General features: G+C 59.6%; 1 protein-coding gene across 5 annotated transcripts in view; it reads right to left on the bottom strand.

The window, feature by feature from the left end:
- Nucleotides 1-15,403, bottom strand: part of COL1A1 (collagen type I alpha 1 chain) — a 239,087-nt gene that overhangs the window by 4,290 nt on the left and 219,394 nt on the right. For 2 of the 5 annotated variants that reach the window (XM_082604420.1, XM_082604419.1), the window contains exons 2-36: nucleotides 8,981-9,034; nucleotides 8,408-8,461; nucleotides 8,237-8,290; nucleotides 7,854-7,907; nucleotides 7,722-7,766; nucleotides 7,552-7,605; nucleotides 7,392-7,436; nucleotides 7,188-7,241; nucleotides 6,855-6,953; nucleotides 6,723-6,767; nucleotides 6,527-6,625; nucleotides 6,344-6,397; nucleotides 6,092-6,199; nucleotides 5,960-6,013; nucleotides 5,594-5,692; nucleotides 5,383-5,436; nucleotides 5,198-5,296; nucleotides 4,531-4,584; nucleotides 4,278-4,331; nucleotides 4,108-4,161; nucleotides 3,955-4,008; nucleotides 3,465-3,509; nucleotides 3,275-3,373; nucleotides 2,894-3,001; nucleotides 2,352-2,459; nucleotides 2,091-2,144; nucleotides 1,823-1,876; nucleotides 1,498-1,605; nucleotides 1,357-1,410; nucleotides 1,186-1,239; nucleotides 885-1,046; nucleotides 689-796; nucleotides 452-559; nucleotides 292-345; nucleotides 78-185 (exon numbers count right to left, since the gene is read on the bottom strand). In XM_082604420.1, coding sequence (XP_082460546.1) covers nucleotides 78-185; nucleotides 292-345; nucleotides 452-559; nucleotides 689-796; nucleotides 885-1,046; nucleotides 1,186-1,239; nucleotides 1,357-1,410; nucleotides 1,498-1,605; nucleotides 1,823-1,876; nucleotides 2,091-2,144; nucleotides 2,352-2,459; nucleotides 2,894-3,001; nucleotides 3,275-3,373; nucleotides 3,465-3,509; nucleotides 3,955-4,008; nucleotides 4,108-4,161; nucleotides 4,278-4,331; nucleotides 4,531-4,584; nucleotides 5,198-5,296; nucleotides 5,383-5,436; nucleotides 5,594-5,692; nucleotides 5,960-6,013; nucleotides 6,092-6,199; nucleotides 6,344-6,397; nucleotides 6,527-6,625; nucleotides 6,723-6,767; nucleotides 6,855-6,953; nucleotides 7,188-7,241; nucleotides 7,392-7,436; nucleotides 7,552-7,605; nucleotides 7,722-7,766; nucleotides 7,854-7,907; nucleotides 8,237-8,290; nucleotides 8,408-8,461; nucleotides 8,981-9,028 — 2,559 coding nt within the window. In that variant the 5' untranslated portion in view covers nucleotides 9,029-9,034. Of the gene's footprint in view, nucleotides 1-77; nucleotides 186-291; nucleotides 346-451; nucleotides 560-688; nucleotides 797-884; nucleotides 1,047-1,185; nucleotides 1,240-1,356; nucleotides 1,411-1,497; nucleotides 1,606-1,822; nucleotides 1,877-2,090; nucleotides 2,145-2,351; nucleotides 2,460-2,893; nucleotides 3,002-3,274; nucleotides 3,374-3,464; nucleotides 3,510-3,954; nucleotides 4,009-4,107; nucleotides 4,162-4,277; nucleotides 4,332-4,530; nucleotides 4,585-5,197; nucleotides 5,297-5,382; nucleotides 5,437-5,593; nucleotides 5,693-5,959; nucleotides 6,014-6,091; nucleotides 6,200-6,343; nucleotides 6,398-6,526; nucleotides 6,626-6,722; nucleotides 6,768-6,854; nucleotides 6,954-7,187; nucleotides 7,242-7,391; nucleotides 7,437-7,551; nucleotides 7,606-7,721; nucleotides 7,767-7,853; nucleotides 7,908-8,236; nucleotides 8,291-8,407; nucleotides 8,462-8,980; nucleotides 9,035-9,215; nucleotides 9,270-9,428; nucleotides 9,474-9,704; nucleotides 9,774-10,647; nucleotides 10,750-10,837; nucleotides 10,874-10,972; nucleotides 11,008-11,133; nucleotides 11,329-12,811; nucleotides 13,047-15,403 lie in introns of those variants that run through there. The other 3 variants (XM_082604416.1, XM_082604417.1, XM_082604418.1) reach the window with 3 other exon arrangements.

The raw sequence follows: 15,403 nt of genomic DNA, 5'->3' as shown, positions 1-15,403 counted from the left end.
CATCTGCAGACCCCTCGGCCCGCCTGGAGAGCCCCTGGCCTGAGCAGAAACGGTGAAGCCAGAGCCCAGCTACTTACAGTCTCGCCACGATCGCCGCTCTTGCCGGCAGGGCCGACGGGGCCGGGGGCACCAGGGGCACCAGGAGCACCAGGGGGTCCAGCAGGGCCGGTCTCACCACGGTCACCCTGAGAGGGGAAGAGGAGGGGAGGAGGGGAATCCGGGTCAGCCCTAGCTGAGAGGGCCAGGTGGAGCGGCAGGTGGGGCTGTGGCCCCAGGGTGCAGCCGTCTTACCTTGGGGCCCGGAGAACCATCTCGTCCAGGGGATCCTTCAGCACCAGGGGCTCCCTGCAGAGAGCGGGGGAAGGTGAGCGCCAGCCAAGGGGAGGGAGGCTCAGGCCAAGGCCAAGATGACCACACTGAGGGCACTGGCATGGGGCCGGCAACCGCTTACCTCACGTCCAGACTCGCCAGGGGGTCCAGCCAATCCGGGGGGGCCCATGGGACCAGGGGGGCCACGCTCACCACTTGCTCCAGAAGGACCTTGTTTGCCGGGTTCACCCTGAGGGAGAAGAAAGAGTCAGGCCAGGGATGGGGTGGGCGAGGGCCTTAGGACCCGCCACCCCTATCCTGCGCCCTCCAAGTCCTGCGACCGTTCTTCTCGGGATCCTCAAGGTGAGGGGGCACTCACAGAGGGGCCAGGAAGGCCAGGGAAGCCTCTTTCTCCTCGCTGACCGGGCAGGCCGACCACGCCACGCTGTCCAGCAATACCCTGGGGTCCGGGAGTGCCGGGAGCGCCCTGTGGGGTACAGGTGGGGGTGAGGTGACTTCCAGTGGCCAGGGATGCTGCCCGCACTCTGGACCCCTCTGGAGCGTAGCGCACTTACAGCAGGTCCATCAGCACCAGGGGATCCTTTCTCACCAGCGGGGCCGGGGGGGCCGGGAGGACCGACTTCACCAGCACGCCCAGCAGGGCCAGTCTCACCACGGGGCCCTTTGCTGCCTTCTTTGCCAGCAGGGCCAGCAGGTCCAGGGGGTCCAGTATTTCCCTGGTTGGGGAGAATGGGGGCTGTGAGAATCCATCGGATTCTGGAGCATTACGGGAGCCGTAGTCGGGCCCACCGCGCTCCTGACGGCCTGTGCCCCATCCCCTCCCAGACCGGTGGAGTCTCCACCACAGACACTTACAGAGGGCCCAGGGGGACCGACTCGGCCAGCAGCACCAGGGAAACCAGTAGCACCCTGGAGAAGAGGACGAAGAAGCAATCAGAGGGAGAGGAGCCCCTCACCTGGCCAGCTGCCCCCCTCCAAGCACAGGCTGGGGAGAGCCTCGGCAGAGAATCAGAGTGAGGTACTCACAGGGGGACCAGCGCTGCCACGAGCACCTTTGGGTCCGGGAGCACCAACGTTGCCCTGTAGGAGAGCACAGAGGCGTCACGGCTGGGCCCGTCCTGGATCCAGCCTGCCGGCAGCTCGGGGCCTAGACGGCGAGATACTCACAATGGGGCCAGGAGGTCCAGTGGGTCCAGCAGCGCCGGGGGCACCAGCATCGCCTTTAGCGCCAGCATCACCAGGCTCGCCTTTAGCGCCAGGTTGGCCATCAGCACCCTGGGGGGAGGGGTGCGGTGAGTGGGGGAGAGGGCCGTGCCAGCCGAGGAGGTCAGCGGGGGAAGGGCCGGAAGTCCAGGCAGGGAGATGCTTGAACGGGAGACAGCCCCCCCAGCCCTCCTTCTCTGAATCAGGCCAATGCCTCCGTCCCCATCCGGTCACTCAAGGCCCCGGGGCCTAGCTGGAGATGGAAGATGAAAGGGATCTCGGTACTCACAGGGGGGCCAGCGAAGCCAGCAGGGCCGGGGGGGCCAGGCTCACCACGGTCTCCCTAGAAGAAAAGGAGGCACGTGGAGAGATGCCCTGATCGGGGGGAAGGTGGGGTGGGATGGGCTGGAGGGTGGGGAAGCAGGGCCTGAGGAGCACTCCGCAGGGACCAGAGCAGGTGGGAGCCAAGGCGGAGGAGGGCCAGAAAGAGGGCCAGGGGTAGTATGGAGGGAGAGAAGGGTGGAGTATGGAGCCTTAACCGGGTCTTCTGTACTTACGGGGGCACCGCGAGCTCCAGTGGGACCAGCAGGGCCGCTAGGACCAGTTTCACCCTGAGAGGGAGGGACAAGAGGCTCAGGGTCAGGGGCCCATGCTGAATACTCCTGGCAGGTAACCCAGGAGAGTCCTCCTCCCTCCTGGCCCCCCACCTTTGGAGCACCAGCTGGGAATGGCAGGAGCTGCCTCCCCTGCAGAGCTGTGCCCAGGCTTGCTGGGGAAGCTGTGCGTTAGGGAAGAAGGTGGGGAGGCAGCCATCGCACCTTGTCACCAGGGGCACCAGCGGGGCCAGGAGGACCGATGGGACCAGTCAGACCACGGACGCCATCTTTGCCAGGAGCACCATCGGCACCTTTGGGACCAGCATCGCCCTAAAGACATAGGAAAGCCTGAGACTTCCAGTGTGGGGCAAGGAGGTGACCTATAGCATCCCGCTTGTGTCTGGGACCCCTCCCCAGTTTGTGTCTGCCCTGCCCCCATGTGTGCCAAGGACTCAAGATCTTTCAGGGGAAAGGTGTCTGTGCGGGGATTCCGGGGAACTTAGATTAAGAAGCTCCTGCTTTGTGTAGAGGGATTCCTCGTCCAGGAGGCACCCCACCACCACCTCTTGTTGCCATGGTAACACATGGGAAGGGTAGGGCCTGGACTACAGGTAAGGATTCATCAGCCAAGAGGCCAGAGAAGAAGAAGGGAGGATTAAGGAGAAGAGGGAAAGACCCAAGGGAGTAGAAAGAGATGCTGATGGATCTGAAGCAGAGAGAGATGGGAACCACACAGGGTTCGAGGGAGGGGGAGTTCAACTTACTCTGTCACCCTTAGGGCCTGGGAGACCTGCTGCACCTCGTTCACCAGGCATTCCTTGAAGGCCAGGGGCGCCCTGGTTACCAGGGGCTCCAGGGGCACCAGCATCGCCCTGTATGACAACCAAGAAGACTCGAGTGAGGCTTGGGGTCTCAGAAGTGGGTCACAGCTTTGAGCCCCCTCTTAATTTCTCCCAGGCTTGGTTCCGAGGCCAAAGACAGGTACTAGCTAAGAGGAAAGGCTCACAGCCCAGAAATGCAGGCTGCACATGGACCCCACCCCAGTCTTGTCCCCCCATCCCTCCCCAACATCCAGCTGGCTTTGGTCACAGCCAGGCATCCCCCATCACAGGAAGGGTGAGACCTGGTCCCTGTGCTGCCCTTACCTTAGCACCATCATTGCCAGGGGCACCGTTGGACCCACGGGGACCTGCAGGACCGGCGGGCCCTTGCACACCACGCTCGCCGGGGAAACCTCTCTCGCCCTGGAAGGGAAGGACAGGGCCCATGAGGTGGCTGCAGAGACGGGGCCAAGCACGGGGCACGTTGGTGGAAGCAGCAAGAGGCTCTACTTACTCTTGCTCCAGAGGGGCCGGGGGCACCAACGTCTCCAGGAGCACCCTGAGCGGGAGGGAGGGACACCAGTGAGCAGAACCCACCTCGGTCCTCCCAACTAGAAAGAATACGTGTCCACCTGGGGGCTAGCCCTTGGGGTCTGTGATTGGAGACCAAGCCCTCCTCAGCACTGAACCGGGATTATCCCTCTACTGCTCTGCGTGAATGCGTCACCCTCTCCAAACTTGGGGTTGAGGGAAAGCCAGGGTAGTCCAGCAGCTCTAAAAAGAAGTCATCCAGACCAGCAGCCACGCAGCTCCTTCCAGATCCTCTCATGCAGAGGTGCAGCTCTTTGCTCCCCTCTGTGTAGCACCCTTCATGATGGGAAGTCCTTCCTCGAGTCTAACCTTGATCCCTCTAGTTGCAGGTTGTCTGATTCGCTGGGGGGGCTGGACTCTCCCTCTGTGTTCCCTGCACCGCCCCATCTCTTCAGCTGGCTGCTACCCCTTACCTGTTCACCGGGTTTGCCTGCTTCACCAGGAGGACCAGAAGGGCCAGGGAGACCCTGTAGGTGGGAAATGGGGGGCGGGAAGCGAGGGATTAGAATCTGGAAGAGGTGTTCCTCGTGCCCCTCTCCCAACACCTGACAGCCGTGAGGCCTCACCTGGAATCCGGGGGAACCAGCAGGGCCTTGTTCGCCTCTCTCACCGGCAGGGCCCTGCACGGAGGCAATGCTGCGGTCACGGGAAGGCTCAGGAGAAGAGGGACGGGGGCTCTCTCCCCTTTCCTGCCCCACAGCACCCCTCCCCAGGCCTCCCCGTCAGGGACACTCACAGCAGGTCCGGGAGGTCCCTGAGCCCCAGCTTCTCCGTCTTTGCCAGCAGGACCCTATGGGGAGAGAGTGAAAGGAGGCCAGGGTGTGAGGTGGGCGGACAGCTGAGGAAGAGAGCACAGGTGGGGGGCCTGAGGGCTGGGGGTCCTGACGCCCTGGGGATGGGCTGGAGCCTCCTGCATCCCTCCTGCAGGATGTAGGGACGAGACACGGGCGGAGGCAGGGAGGGGACAGGGACCAAGAGGAGATACTTACAGCAGCGCCGGGGGGTCCAGGAACGCCTCGTTCTCCAGCCTTGCCGGGCTCTCCCTGTGGGGAGAGAGAGTTAGGGTTGAGGAAGCTGAAGTGGAAAACCGGGGCCTCCTGGGTCCCTCCCGTTTACTTTGGTGGAATTGTTAAGGAGCTTTTTAATCTATCAATCAGCTCTGGCCCGAGGAAGGCCTTTGCTGGCTTCGACTGCTCCATCTCTTGGCCTCTCCCTGAGCCCTCTCCTCCCAGACGACCTGCCCCTTAGGCCCCTCTCTCCACTGTATGCCTTTGGTGACCTGAGCTGCAAAGGGCTTTCATCTCTTCTGATATCTCCTTTTGAACCTCAAAGAACCCACCAAGATTTGGGGCTGACTATCATGCAAAAGGCCCATCCTATCCGTGTGTGTGTGTGTGTGTGTGTGTGTGTGTGTGTGTGTGTGTGTTTGGGGGCCAACGATACTTATTTCCAGGGATAGAGCAATGGTAGTAAAGCCAGGAGAGGTCTCTCATTTTATGGAATAGGGAGACTGAGGCCCAGAGAGGGGCAATGAGTGGCTTGAGGCCACACAGCAAGTCAGTGGCAGAGCTGGCCCCACAGCGAGGACTCTTCCCCCCACCCCCACCCTCGCCCCAAGTGTGTCTGTCCCTGTGATACGCCTCACTGAATACTCACAGCAGCACCTTTAGGCCCAGGGAAACCCATCACACCGGCCTGACCACGGCTACCAGGAGGGCCTGGGGGGCCGGGGCGGCCATCTTGACCAGCAGGACCCTGAGGATGGAAGGTACAAAAGCGGAGGTGAGGACAGCGGGTGAGAGGTCAGGAGACCGATGTGGGCCTGGGGGAGTGATACTTACAGGGGGGCCAGTTTTGCCATCAGGACCAGGGCTGCCAGGGCTTCCAGTCAGACCCTAGGGGGAGGCAGAGAGGTGTGAGTGGGGAGGGGGAGAAGGAGAGTGGAGGCTGGGGTGGAGGACATTCTAGAAGGTGGATCTGTGGTCCTGCTCCAGAACCCTCATAGGATGGGCAGGGTCATGGGCCAAGCTGGGCAGAGGGCCGGGGTCTCACCTTGGCACCAGGCAGACCAGCTTCACCAGGTCGACCGGCTTCACCGGGAGAACCTTTGGGGCCAGCGGGGCCAGGAGCACCGCGTTCGCCAGCGGGACCCTGGTTGGGGGAGTCACAGCGACAATTAGGGTCTCTTTATCACGGGCTGCCCTCTGCTTCCTCCTGGGCTGTGGGGGGTGCTTTGAGAGGCATTGGTGGTGGTAGGAAGGTCAAGGTGAGGCTAAGTGTGAAGAGAGAGGTCTGCAGCCCCAGTATGGGTACTAACGACTGGGCGGTGGGAGTGGGAGGCGGTTGACCACATCTGGGAGAGGAAGGTCACGTCCAGGGAGCAGCAGGGCGAGCCTCCCACCCATGAAGAGAGATTACCTTGGGACCAGAAACACCATCTGCGCCAGGGAAACCGCGGCTACCAGGTCCACCCTGTGGGCAGAGAGGAGGTCAGTGAGCTCAGACACGTGGGCACCAGGCCGGCACTGGGGCTGAGAAGGGGGCACTTACACGCTCGCCAGGGGGTCCAGGCAGGCCAGCAGGTCCGGGTTCACCTCGGGCTCCTCGCTTTCCTTCTTCCCCAGCAGGGCCAGGGGGACCTTGAATACCAGTGGGGCCCTGGAGAGGGCAGAGAGGAGGGGGCGGCCTGTGGTGAGGGGCTGTCCTGGTACCAGCTCCAGAGCGGGCTTGAGGCTGGGTGTCCAGCACCAGGGGCTCCCATTGCTCCTTGGACCTCCCCCAAGGGGCTGCTGGGGGACTTACGGGCTCTCCCTTGGCACCAGTGTCTCCTTTGTTGCCAGGGGCACCAGGTTCACCCTGAGTGGGAGGAGAGGAAGATGAGTGGAGAGTGGGGATGCTCGGTTGGCCTGGATCTTCTTACTTCCCAGACAAGGGCCACGTGAGCCAGCTCATGGGGTGGGGCAGGAGAGACAGAGCAGTACTTACGCTGTTACCCTTGGGACCAGGGGCGCCACTGGGACCCTGGGGTCCAGAGGGGCCTCGGGCACCCGGGAAGCCAGGAGCACCAGCAATACCAGGAGAGCCCTGTGGGAGGCAGAACAAGTTGAGTCCAGGAGCGGAGGGCACAGGGTGGGTGGAAGGTGCGTACCAGGGGCGGCTCTGAAACCTGCAGGATACTTACATTGGCACCTTTAGCACCAGGCTGTCCATCAGTACCAGGGTTTCCCTGTGACACAGAGAGAGGTGGGTGGGTGACAGGCAAGGACTCTGAGTTAGGGAGAGGCACGGGGGGTACTGAGGAGGTGACACTTACAGCAGGGCCAGAAGCACCAGCAGGGCCAGGGGGGCCGGGCTCGCCACGCACACCCTGGGGACCTTCAGAGCCTCGGGATCCTTGGGGACCAGCTTCACCCTGGATTGGAAGGAAGAACATGTCAGGAGCCACCCTGGGAGTCCAACCTCATGTCTGGATGGCAGGGGGTGAAGGGCCGTGACAGGAGACCAAGAGTCAGGACTCCAAGATCAGGACAAAGGTGTTGGGGACTGGGCTTCTCTCTTGATTCTGGGTCCCTCTGGTTTGGGGAGCAGGGAGATGCCCACCCCTTGGCCTGCGGGAGCTCCGCTCATTGGAGCGCGGGGGTCTCACCTTAGCACCCACTGCACCAGGGAACCCAGGAGGACCAGCGGGGCCAGTGGGACCCTGTGAATGAAGGGGGGACGTTGGTGAGAAGGAAGATGGCAGCTGCGAGTCACGCCCCGGGGTTCCGTCCTGCCCCCGCTGTCAGACCCGAGAGCTGACGCTGAGACCCCTCCGCAATCCCAGGCACCGAGGTCTAAGGGCTGGACTCACAGGGGGCCCAGCAGCGCCCGTAGCACCATCATTTCCACGAGCACCCTGCGGGAGAGAGCGGAAAGCCCCGGTTACCTTCACGGAGCACTGCTCAGCCCCTTTAGCTCCCGGGGAACCCCTTCCAGAACCTGGAGTCCCCCAAGGGGCCAGGAGTACTTACAGCAGGGCCGGGGGCTCCAGGGCGACCTCTCTCACCAGGCAGACCGCGGGGGCCCTGACAACAAAACCGAGAGAAGCCAGGTTAGACAGGAGACACACCCCTCTCCCCAAGCCCCCATCTTGCCCCTACATCCTGTTCCCTCTCCTCCTTCTACACCTGGACACACTCACCATCTGACCAGGAGCTCCATTTTCACCAGGGCTACCAGGCTCACCCTACAGAGCAGAGAATAGAGTTAGAAATTCATTCATGGTGGGACTGCAGGGGAGGTGGAGGACCATGACAGTCACACAGCCACTTACCTTGGGACCAGCAGGACCAGCATCTCCCTTGGCACCATCCAAACCACTGAAACCCTAAGATAGGAAGAGGGCCAAAGTGAGACCTTGTGGAGACTGTGGACAACCTTGACAGCCACCCAGACCTGAGGAGGAGCCTCAGGAAGTCATCACAGCTATCTCCCTGTGTCTGAGCTAGACTAAGCCCCAACTGGCCCAAGATCTCACTGCATCCCTTTATTGGGATTTCTTTCCCAATGGAGGGAAGTTCTCTTTGATGTCTACTCTCTATCCCTTGGAACTTATATAGCTGCCACCCACCACGACGCACACCAGGATCCTTTGGGGAAAGGGCTGGAATGAGATTCTGGGACTTTGGGAACTTAGATGACACCAAGGGGACTCACTCTGTGTCCCTTCATTCCAGGGAGGCCAGCTGTTCCGGGCAATCCTCGAGCACCCTGGAGAGAAAAGAAAAGGACAAAGGCAGGGCTGTTAGAAGACACCACTGTGGACACAGCTCCCAAATGAAGCCCAAATGCAGCAAAGCCTGGAGGCAGCCACACCATCCTGCTCACCTGAGGTCCAGGAGGCCCGCGCTCACCAGGACGACCAGGCTTTCCAGCTTCACCCTGAGAGAAAGAGAAAAGGCCATCGTGCCCGTGCCCCCTGAGTTGGAAAAGTATGGAAGGCCTGGGTCTTCCTGGGGTTGTTGAGGGTCAGGCTTAGGGGCCCAGAATCTTATCTCAGTTTAAATCTACCATGCAACCCTTGCTTGAATTTTGCTTCCCTCCAAAGGAATTTCTGTTTATTTCTGTCACCAGCATCTTAATCTCACCACGTGCAGTGAGAATCTGAGGTACCCAGAGTGGTTAAGCCTAGGGAAGCCATTCACATCAGGGGATGGGGTTGGGGACTGCTTTAAGGTGACTGGGGTGAGGGGAGAGACAGCCACCTCGGTTAGGAAGATGGGGAAACATCCCAGGAGGCTCCTTGTTCAAGGTCAGTCCCACGCATCAAGGAGAACGTGCCCTCCTTTCTCTGGGTATCACCCCCAAAGGTGGTGGGGGCACTGGGGTAGAGATTACAGGGACCTAACACATGGAGAGGTGGTGGGGGTCAGATGGCATCTCTTTACCAGGGCTACTTACATCATCTCCGTTCTTGCCAGGGGGGCCAGGGGGACCACGGGGACCCATGGGACCCTAGAGGAGACAGGAAGAGAGGATGTTAGAATGGCCAGGATAAGGAAAAAAGAAGGGGAAGGCTAGGATTGGAAGAAGGAGGTAAGAAAGACCCCAGATGGTGGTCCTTCAATAGGAGAATCCATGTATTTGTAGAGGGAGTGTGTATTTGCATAGAGAGTACAAGTTGGGGATCACTTACTGAGGCTCCAGGCTCGCCAGGCTCACCAGGGGGGCCTTGGAAACCTTGGGGACCCTGGCAGACAGGGAGAGAGGAGTAGGGTTAGAAGAGTAGGTACCTGCCAACCTGTCCCCCATCTCACCAAGAGATCTCTGAGCACCTTCCCTGCCCTCATGCCAATCCTCTTTCCAAAAGCCCAGAGCCCAAAGCGGTGTAGACATCCTGGATACTCACAGGTGCGCCAGGGGGGCCAGGGAGACCACGAGGACCAGAAGGACCCTACAGAAGAAAAAGAAAGGGAGGCCATAATGAAGCCTCTGTAGGAAAGGTTATCTCCCATGGTTCCCGTTCAGACCACCCAGTTGCCTGGCATCCTCTCTGGATTCTGAGGTCCCAAAGGTCTTCTTGAGCTCCTAAGTTATCTACGTCACCCCATAGCCCTTCCCTGGCCTATCTTGTCTGGATCCTCATCTGCTCTTCTGTCCTCTACATCCCTCGCTGGTGACTCACCATGGGGCCAGGCACAGAAATTCCTGTTGATTTCTCATCATAGCCGTAAGACATCTGGGGAGCAAAGTTCTAGAAGAGAGAGTGCATGAGAAAGCAGGGTCAGGGCAGTGAGTTGAAAGGCAGAAGATATCACCAGTAATGGGACAAACTGATATCATGTGCCTCCTGATGTGACTGCGCTATGCAGGATAACAACATGACGTGTGGCATAGCCCTGCCCAAGACATATCACTGGAATGTAATCATGAAGACACATCCAACAAACCCAATTTAAGGGATAGTCTACAGAACAACAGGCCTCTTCAAAAAATTTCAGTGTCATAAAAGACAAAGAAAGTCTGAGGAATGTTCCAGGTGAAAGGAAACTAAAGAGACATGACAATTAAATGCAATTCATGATCCTGGCTTGGATCCTGGAACAGGAAAAAAAAAAAAAAAAAGCTATAAAGGACATTATTGGGAATATTGGTGAAGTCTGAATATGGACTGCATGTTAGATAATAAATAGTACTGTATCAATGTTAAATTTCCAAAATGTAGTCATTGTGCAATGCTCATGTTAAGAGAATGTTCTTGCTCTCAGAAAATACATGCTAAAGTATTTAGGAGCAAAGGGACATAATGCCAGCAACTTACTCTCAAATGGTTTAGAAAAAAAAACAAACCCCAGATAATTATATTTATACATAGAAACTGATAAAGCAAATGTGACAAATCGTGAAGGATATGTGAAAGTTCTTTGCATTATTTTTGCAACTTTTCTCTCTTTTTTTCCCTGTGAGTTTGAAGTTATTTCATACTATGAAGTATGCCATCTGCCAAAACAAACAAACAAACAAGCAAACCAAAAACCCCACGGTGGCGGGGGGGGGGTGGTGGGGGGGGGGTGGGTGGGGGTGAGGTGACATAAGGCCTTCCACGAACGCCTCGACTCTCCACTTACTCCTCCGAGGCCAGGGGGTCCGGGAGGTCCTGGGGGTCCGGGGGGTCCGGGAAGTCCAGGTTGTCCAGGAATGCCATCTCGGCCAGGGGGGCCAGAGGGTCCCTGCAGCGGGAGAGGGCGGGCCGGGTGAGCGCAGGCCAGGAGCCACGCCCACCTCCAGCCCCAACAGCCGGGAGAGGGCACCGCTTACCCTTGGGCCTCGGGGGCCAGTGTCTCCTTTGGGTCCCTATGGGGTTGGGGCAGAAGAAACAAGAGAAGCGGGTTAGAGAAGGAGAACCGTGCAGAGTCCTGGGCGGGGTGGCGAAAGTCGAGGGCAGAGGATTACCTCGACTCCAGTGGTTTCTTGGTCCGTGGGTGACGCTAGGGGGGGAAGAGACGCGGCTTAGAGGCAAGGTTTGCTCTAGGTGCTTCCGGCAACAGACGCCTCCCCTGCGCGGGGCAAGGGAGAGCCCCCGCCCCCGCCCCGGCCCAGGCCCCGAGCTATACCCTCGCCTTCCGGGCAGACGGGGCAGCACTCGCCCGCGGGGACTTTGGCGTTGGGACAGTTCTTGATTTCGTCGCAGATCACGTCATCGCACAACACGTTGCCATTGTCGCAGACACAGATCTGGCAGGGCACGGGCTTCCACACGTCTCGGTCATGGTACCTGAGGCCGTTCTGTACGCAGGTGACTGGTGGGACTGGGGCAAGAGGGGGAGATGGGGGCTGTCAGCGGCGCGCGAGTCCCCCACCTCGGGGCTCCAGGTACCCCAACCCCACCGTCCTTTCCCCTCGGTCTTAGAGGCACGTTCAGATTTTCCCTTTCCCGCCTCTCCTTCCCTTTCCCCCGATCCTTAAACGTTCATCTGCTCCTCATCAGCGCCAGTGACAGGGCCGAGGCGCCTGGCCAGGGCGGCTATAACTCTTCCAGTTCTCAGGAATTTAAACAAAGGTTTAGGCCGGGGTTGCTTCCAACTCCAACCCCAGACCATTTGCGCTGAAGCCAAGTGAAATAAAAAGCCATTGGGTGGGAGAGTGGGGGGTGGAGGAGTGGGAAGAGAGGCTCCCCAACCAGAGGGCAGGCTTGTGGGGCGTGGTTTGGGTGGAGACAGGAGGAGGGGACGGCAGGAGAGACAAGAGGTCTAGCCCGGATCCCGCCCCATTCCCGGCGCAGGTGGGATGGCGTGGGCGGGGCTAGGAGGATGGGGGAGGGGCTGATTGGCGTGGGATCCCGCCCAGAGACTTGAAGCGTACCGTAAAAGTAGGATATGCCCTAACCTCCAGCGCCCAGACATCTCAAAAGGCCTCTCTCAGTGACAACCCCCGTTTCCCAAAGCCAGCCAGTGCCTCTGGGTCACTCCTTAGCCAAAGAACCAGAAAGTCCGCAAATAGTAAATGAAGTTAGTTAACCACGCCCACCGCGGATCGTCTACCCAGACGGCCACTAGGTGGCGGGCGACACTAAGCAATTTCCCCCGACTGGCTACTTCTTCTAGAGACGGGGCTACCCTATCTCCAACTTTATTTTCCGGGTCTAGAGGTGGGGTCCACACCGGGCAACAATCCCGGTCTTCCCGCTCCGGCTCCTGCGCGGGGAAGCGCTGGATAAGGAGGCGCACTGCCCAGTGTAGGTCAGCAGAGGGCGCAAGGACTCTGCCTGACCAAGTCCGCGTCGAAGACTCTCTTCCTTCAACCCGCCCACGCTCCGCGCCCCCTCCCCCGCTCCGCCCAGCACCTCCGCGGCCCCAGGAACATTGTCTAGCCTGCAGAGAGGGTAAACAATCTTTCCTTATGAATCATCTCATAGCCCTTCTGATCACTCATAGCTTGGGCTCCAAACTCCCAACTCGGCGCCCCCATCCCATCTTCGACGTCCTTTCCCCCCACCCGGCGTCCAGACCCCATTTTCCCCGCAGTACTTCACAGTGCGCGCTCAGAACTCCTCCTGTGCCAACTCGCGCCGTGCAGCATCCTCCCCTCTCACTCCTGGGGGGCGTTCATCTACACCCTGACCCAGAGTGCGGTCCCTTCTATCCCAGGGCGCCGAGGACGAGCCCTCACCAACTTCCTTCCATTCCTGAGCCTCCGGAGCATCCCGAGTCTCAGTTTAAGTCGCGGACCCCTGGGACCAAACGCAGGGCAAGATACCAAGCAGCCCTAGACTCCCAAAAGTTTGGGACTTACTGTCTTCTTCTTGGCCTTCTTCTTGGCCCTCCTCTTGGCCGTGCGTCAGGAGGGCGGTGGCCGCTAAGAGGAGCAGGAGCCGGAGGTCCACAAAGCTGAACATGTCTAGACCCTAGACATGTAGACTCTTTGCGGCTGGGGTGGGGGTTAGCGTCCGCTCATGCGTGGCCTCACACTCAGCGTGCCTCCTGCTCCGACCCCGAGGAGAAACTCCCGTCTGCTCCGACCACCGGCCCGGGCCCCTTTTATACCATCCTGATGGAGAGCGGGGAGGAACCCTGCCCCTGGGAGAGGGGGAGCCGGCTGCCCGTCCCCCAGCCAATCAGAGTTGCCTGGCCCGGCCCCCAATTTGGGAGTGAGAACGGCGAGGGGGAGGAGGAGGGAAGGGAAGGGAAGGGAGTCCACCGCACACCTCCCCCCCTTCGCAGTTCTGCCTCCCCAGCCCCCCAGCCCAGCCAGGGCCAGAGATGATGCCGCTGGGATGCGGCTAGGTCCTCAATATAGTGTGGGCTAAAGAGTGGGTAGGGGCGCCTCTTCGGCTTTCTTCCTGGGACCCCCGACCTGGGGGGCGGAACTGGAATTGGGGAGCTGGTTAGGGAACCTTTCAAAGATGGAAGGATTGGGGGTGATTGGGAGGGAGTCCTGCTGGCCATGCCTCATTCACCCTCCTGACACCGTTGGCAAGAGCTAGGGGATGGGCATGAAGAGGCCAGCTGGGCACCCCTCTAAAGCAGGAGAACCTAAAAAAAAAGATGTGCCTGTTTAGGGGTGTCTTCTGGTGTGGCTGGGGTATGGAACTTAGGAATATTGGGGGAACAAGTTAGGGACTCATTGGTAGACGTTAAGGATCAGATACTTGGGGATGGGTGCTAGCAAGAGGGTTTTTATTTGAGGATGTCAGTTCTTCGGCCATGCTCGAGGCTCCACGATGAAGTGAAATGCTCTCCCCAGACCTCAGCATGATTGAGAGAGATGGGGTGGGGAGGCTGAGGCACTGGCTGAGAAATGTGGCTCCGCGGTCTCTCCAGAAGGAAGCTTTGGTGTTGAGTGATGGAGCAGCAGTGTGGTGGCGGGAAATTGCTAAAACTCGTCCACCCCGGGGGGGGGGAGAGTACGTGTGCATGGGGAGGGCTGTGGTCACTGGCGACTTAGAAAAGGGTCTTGTGTTAGGGTCTGTCATGGCCAGTGGCCAGGCCCTGGTTAGAGACCCTTCTACCCGGCACAGCCAAACGGGAGAGACCTGTGCTGGAGAGCACTTGGCCAGAGAGAGGGTTCTCCTTCTGGGGGCTGCCTAAAGATCTGTCTCTGTCTGTACCTGGACTCAGGGTTGGGAACATATGGGAGAATCTGGGTGTCTGGGGGAGACTTGCCTTGGGAGTATGAGATGGGATTGCAGGTGAGTGACCTTATTTTAGAGGATGTTTCCCACAGCCTCACCTTTTTCCTGAAAATCCAGGGCATTGCTCTTTGTCCCTGGAACCAGGAGAGAATCATCTACACCCTGAAAGGCAGTGGGGACCCCAACATCAACAGGCTATATTTGGAGGAGATGCCTCCAGAAGCCAGTGTCCTCCCTTCTCTATGTCCCAGCCTCCTAACCATGCTCGACCCCAACCCCAATCTATCCAGGCCGCTGATCCTGCCAAAATCTGTGGACCCAGGAGAAGGCAACGAGGATCCCTTTGCAGAGCCCCACCCCCACCACTCCAGAGCTGCAAACGTGGAAGTGGGGAGTCCCGCCTCCCCCAAACCATCCAAGATTCCATTGCCTCCCCCTGCCCCTCTCCACGCCCTCCCCCAGCTGCTTTTGTGCAACGAAGGCAAAGGGAAAAAAAAGACCAAGAGAACAGAAGGGGAGGGAGCCACGTCGGCTGGCCGGCTGGCCGTGGGCAGCCAGGATGAGCCGTGCGGGTGGGGCGGCAGAGGGAGACGGCAGGGGCTATAATTAAAGGGAAAATATAGAGTTTCCAGAGAGGCAGGGCTGGAGACAGCAATGGAGCGACGACGGTCCCTCATCAATCATCCCCACCATGTGGTAGCAACTTGTGGCCCGGCATCTGCCCCCGTCTGGTGCCAGCTACTGCAGGGCAGGACTGGGGGCTGAGGTGCTGAGATGGCAGTTCCTGCCCCCTCCCGTGTGGGTCAGGGGCAAGGAGCACCCCCTCCCCAACGGGGGACACGAGCCCTGCCCCTCAGAGTGGTCACCCCTTTGGAATGGCTGTCTGGGGTGGAGAGTCGCAGGCTGGAGGTGAGGGTTGCTGCGACCTGCCCACCTCCCCGCTTGCTGCGTTTTTGCAGCCAGAAGTACTCCCACCTACAGCCCCCTCCCCACATGCTCCCTGTTCAGGCCGCGCTCACTTGACCACCTTAAAGGAGGTTAAGGCTCAGAGACGTGGACTGGGACTTGCTACATCATGGGCCTGTGGTTCTGAAGAATGTTTAGCGACCCCTAGGATTGGGGGGTGGGCTTTGTGCGCATGGTGTGCGATAGCCACCACCCCAATGTCCAGTTTCAGACCCCCATCCCAGGGGTTGTGGGCAGAAGGTTTCCAAGCATCCTTTACACGTGGCACAGAGCTGAGGCCCAGGGCT

The sequence above is a fragment of the Mesoplodon mirus genome, assembly GCF_964341445.2.
Source record: "Mesoplodon mirus genome assembly, chromosome: 18".
Lineage (NCBI taxonomy): Eukaryota > Metazoa > Chordata > Mammalia > Artiodactyla > Ziphiidae > Mesoplodon > Mesoplodon mirus.
The sequence above is the reverse complement of the archived record's forward strand: the minus strand, read 5'-3'. Positions and strand labels throughout refer to the sequence as shown.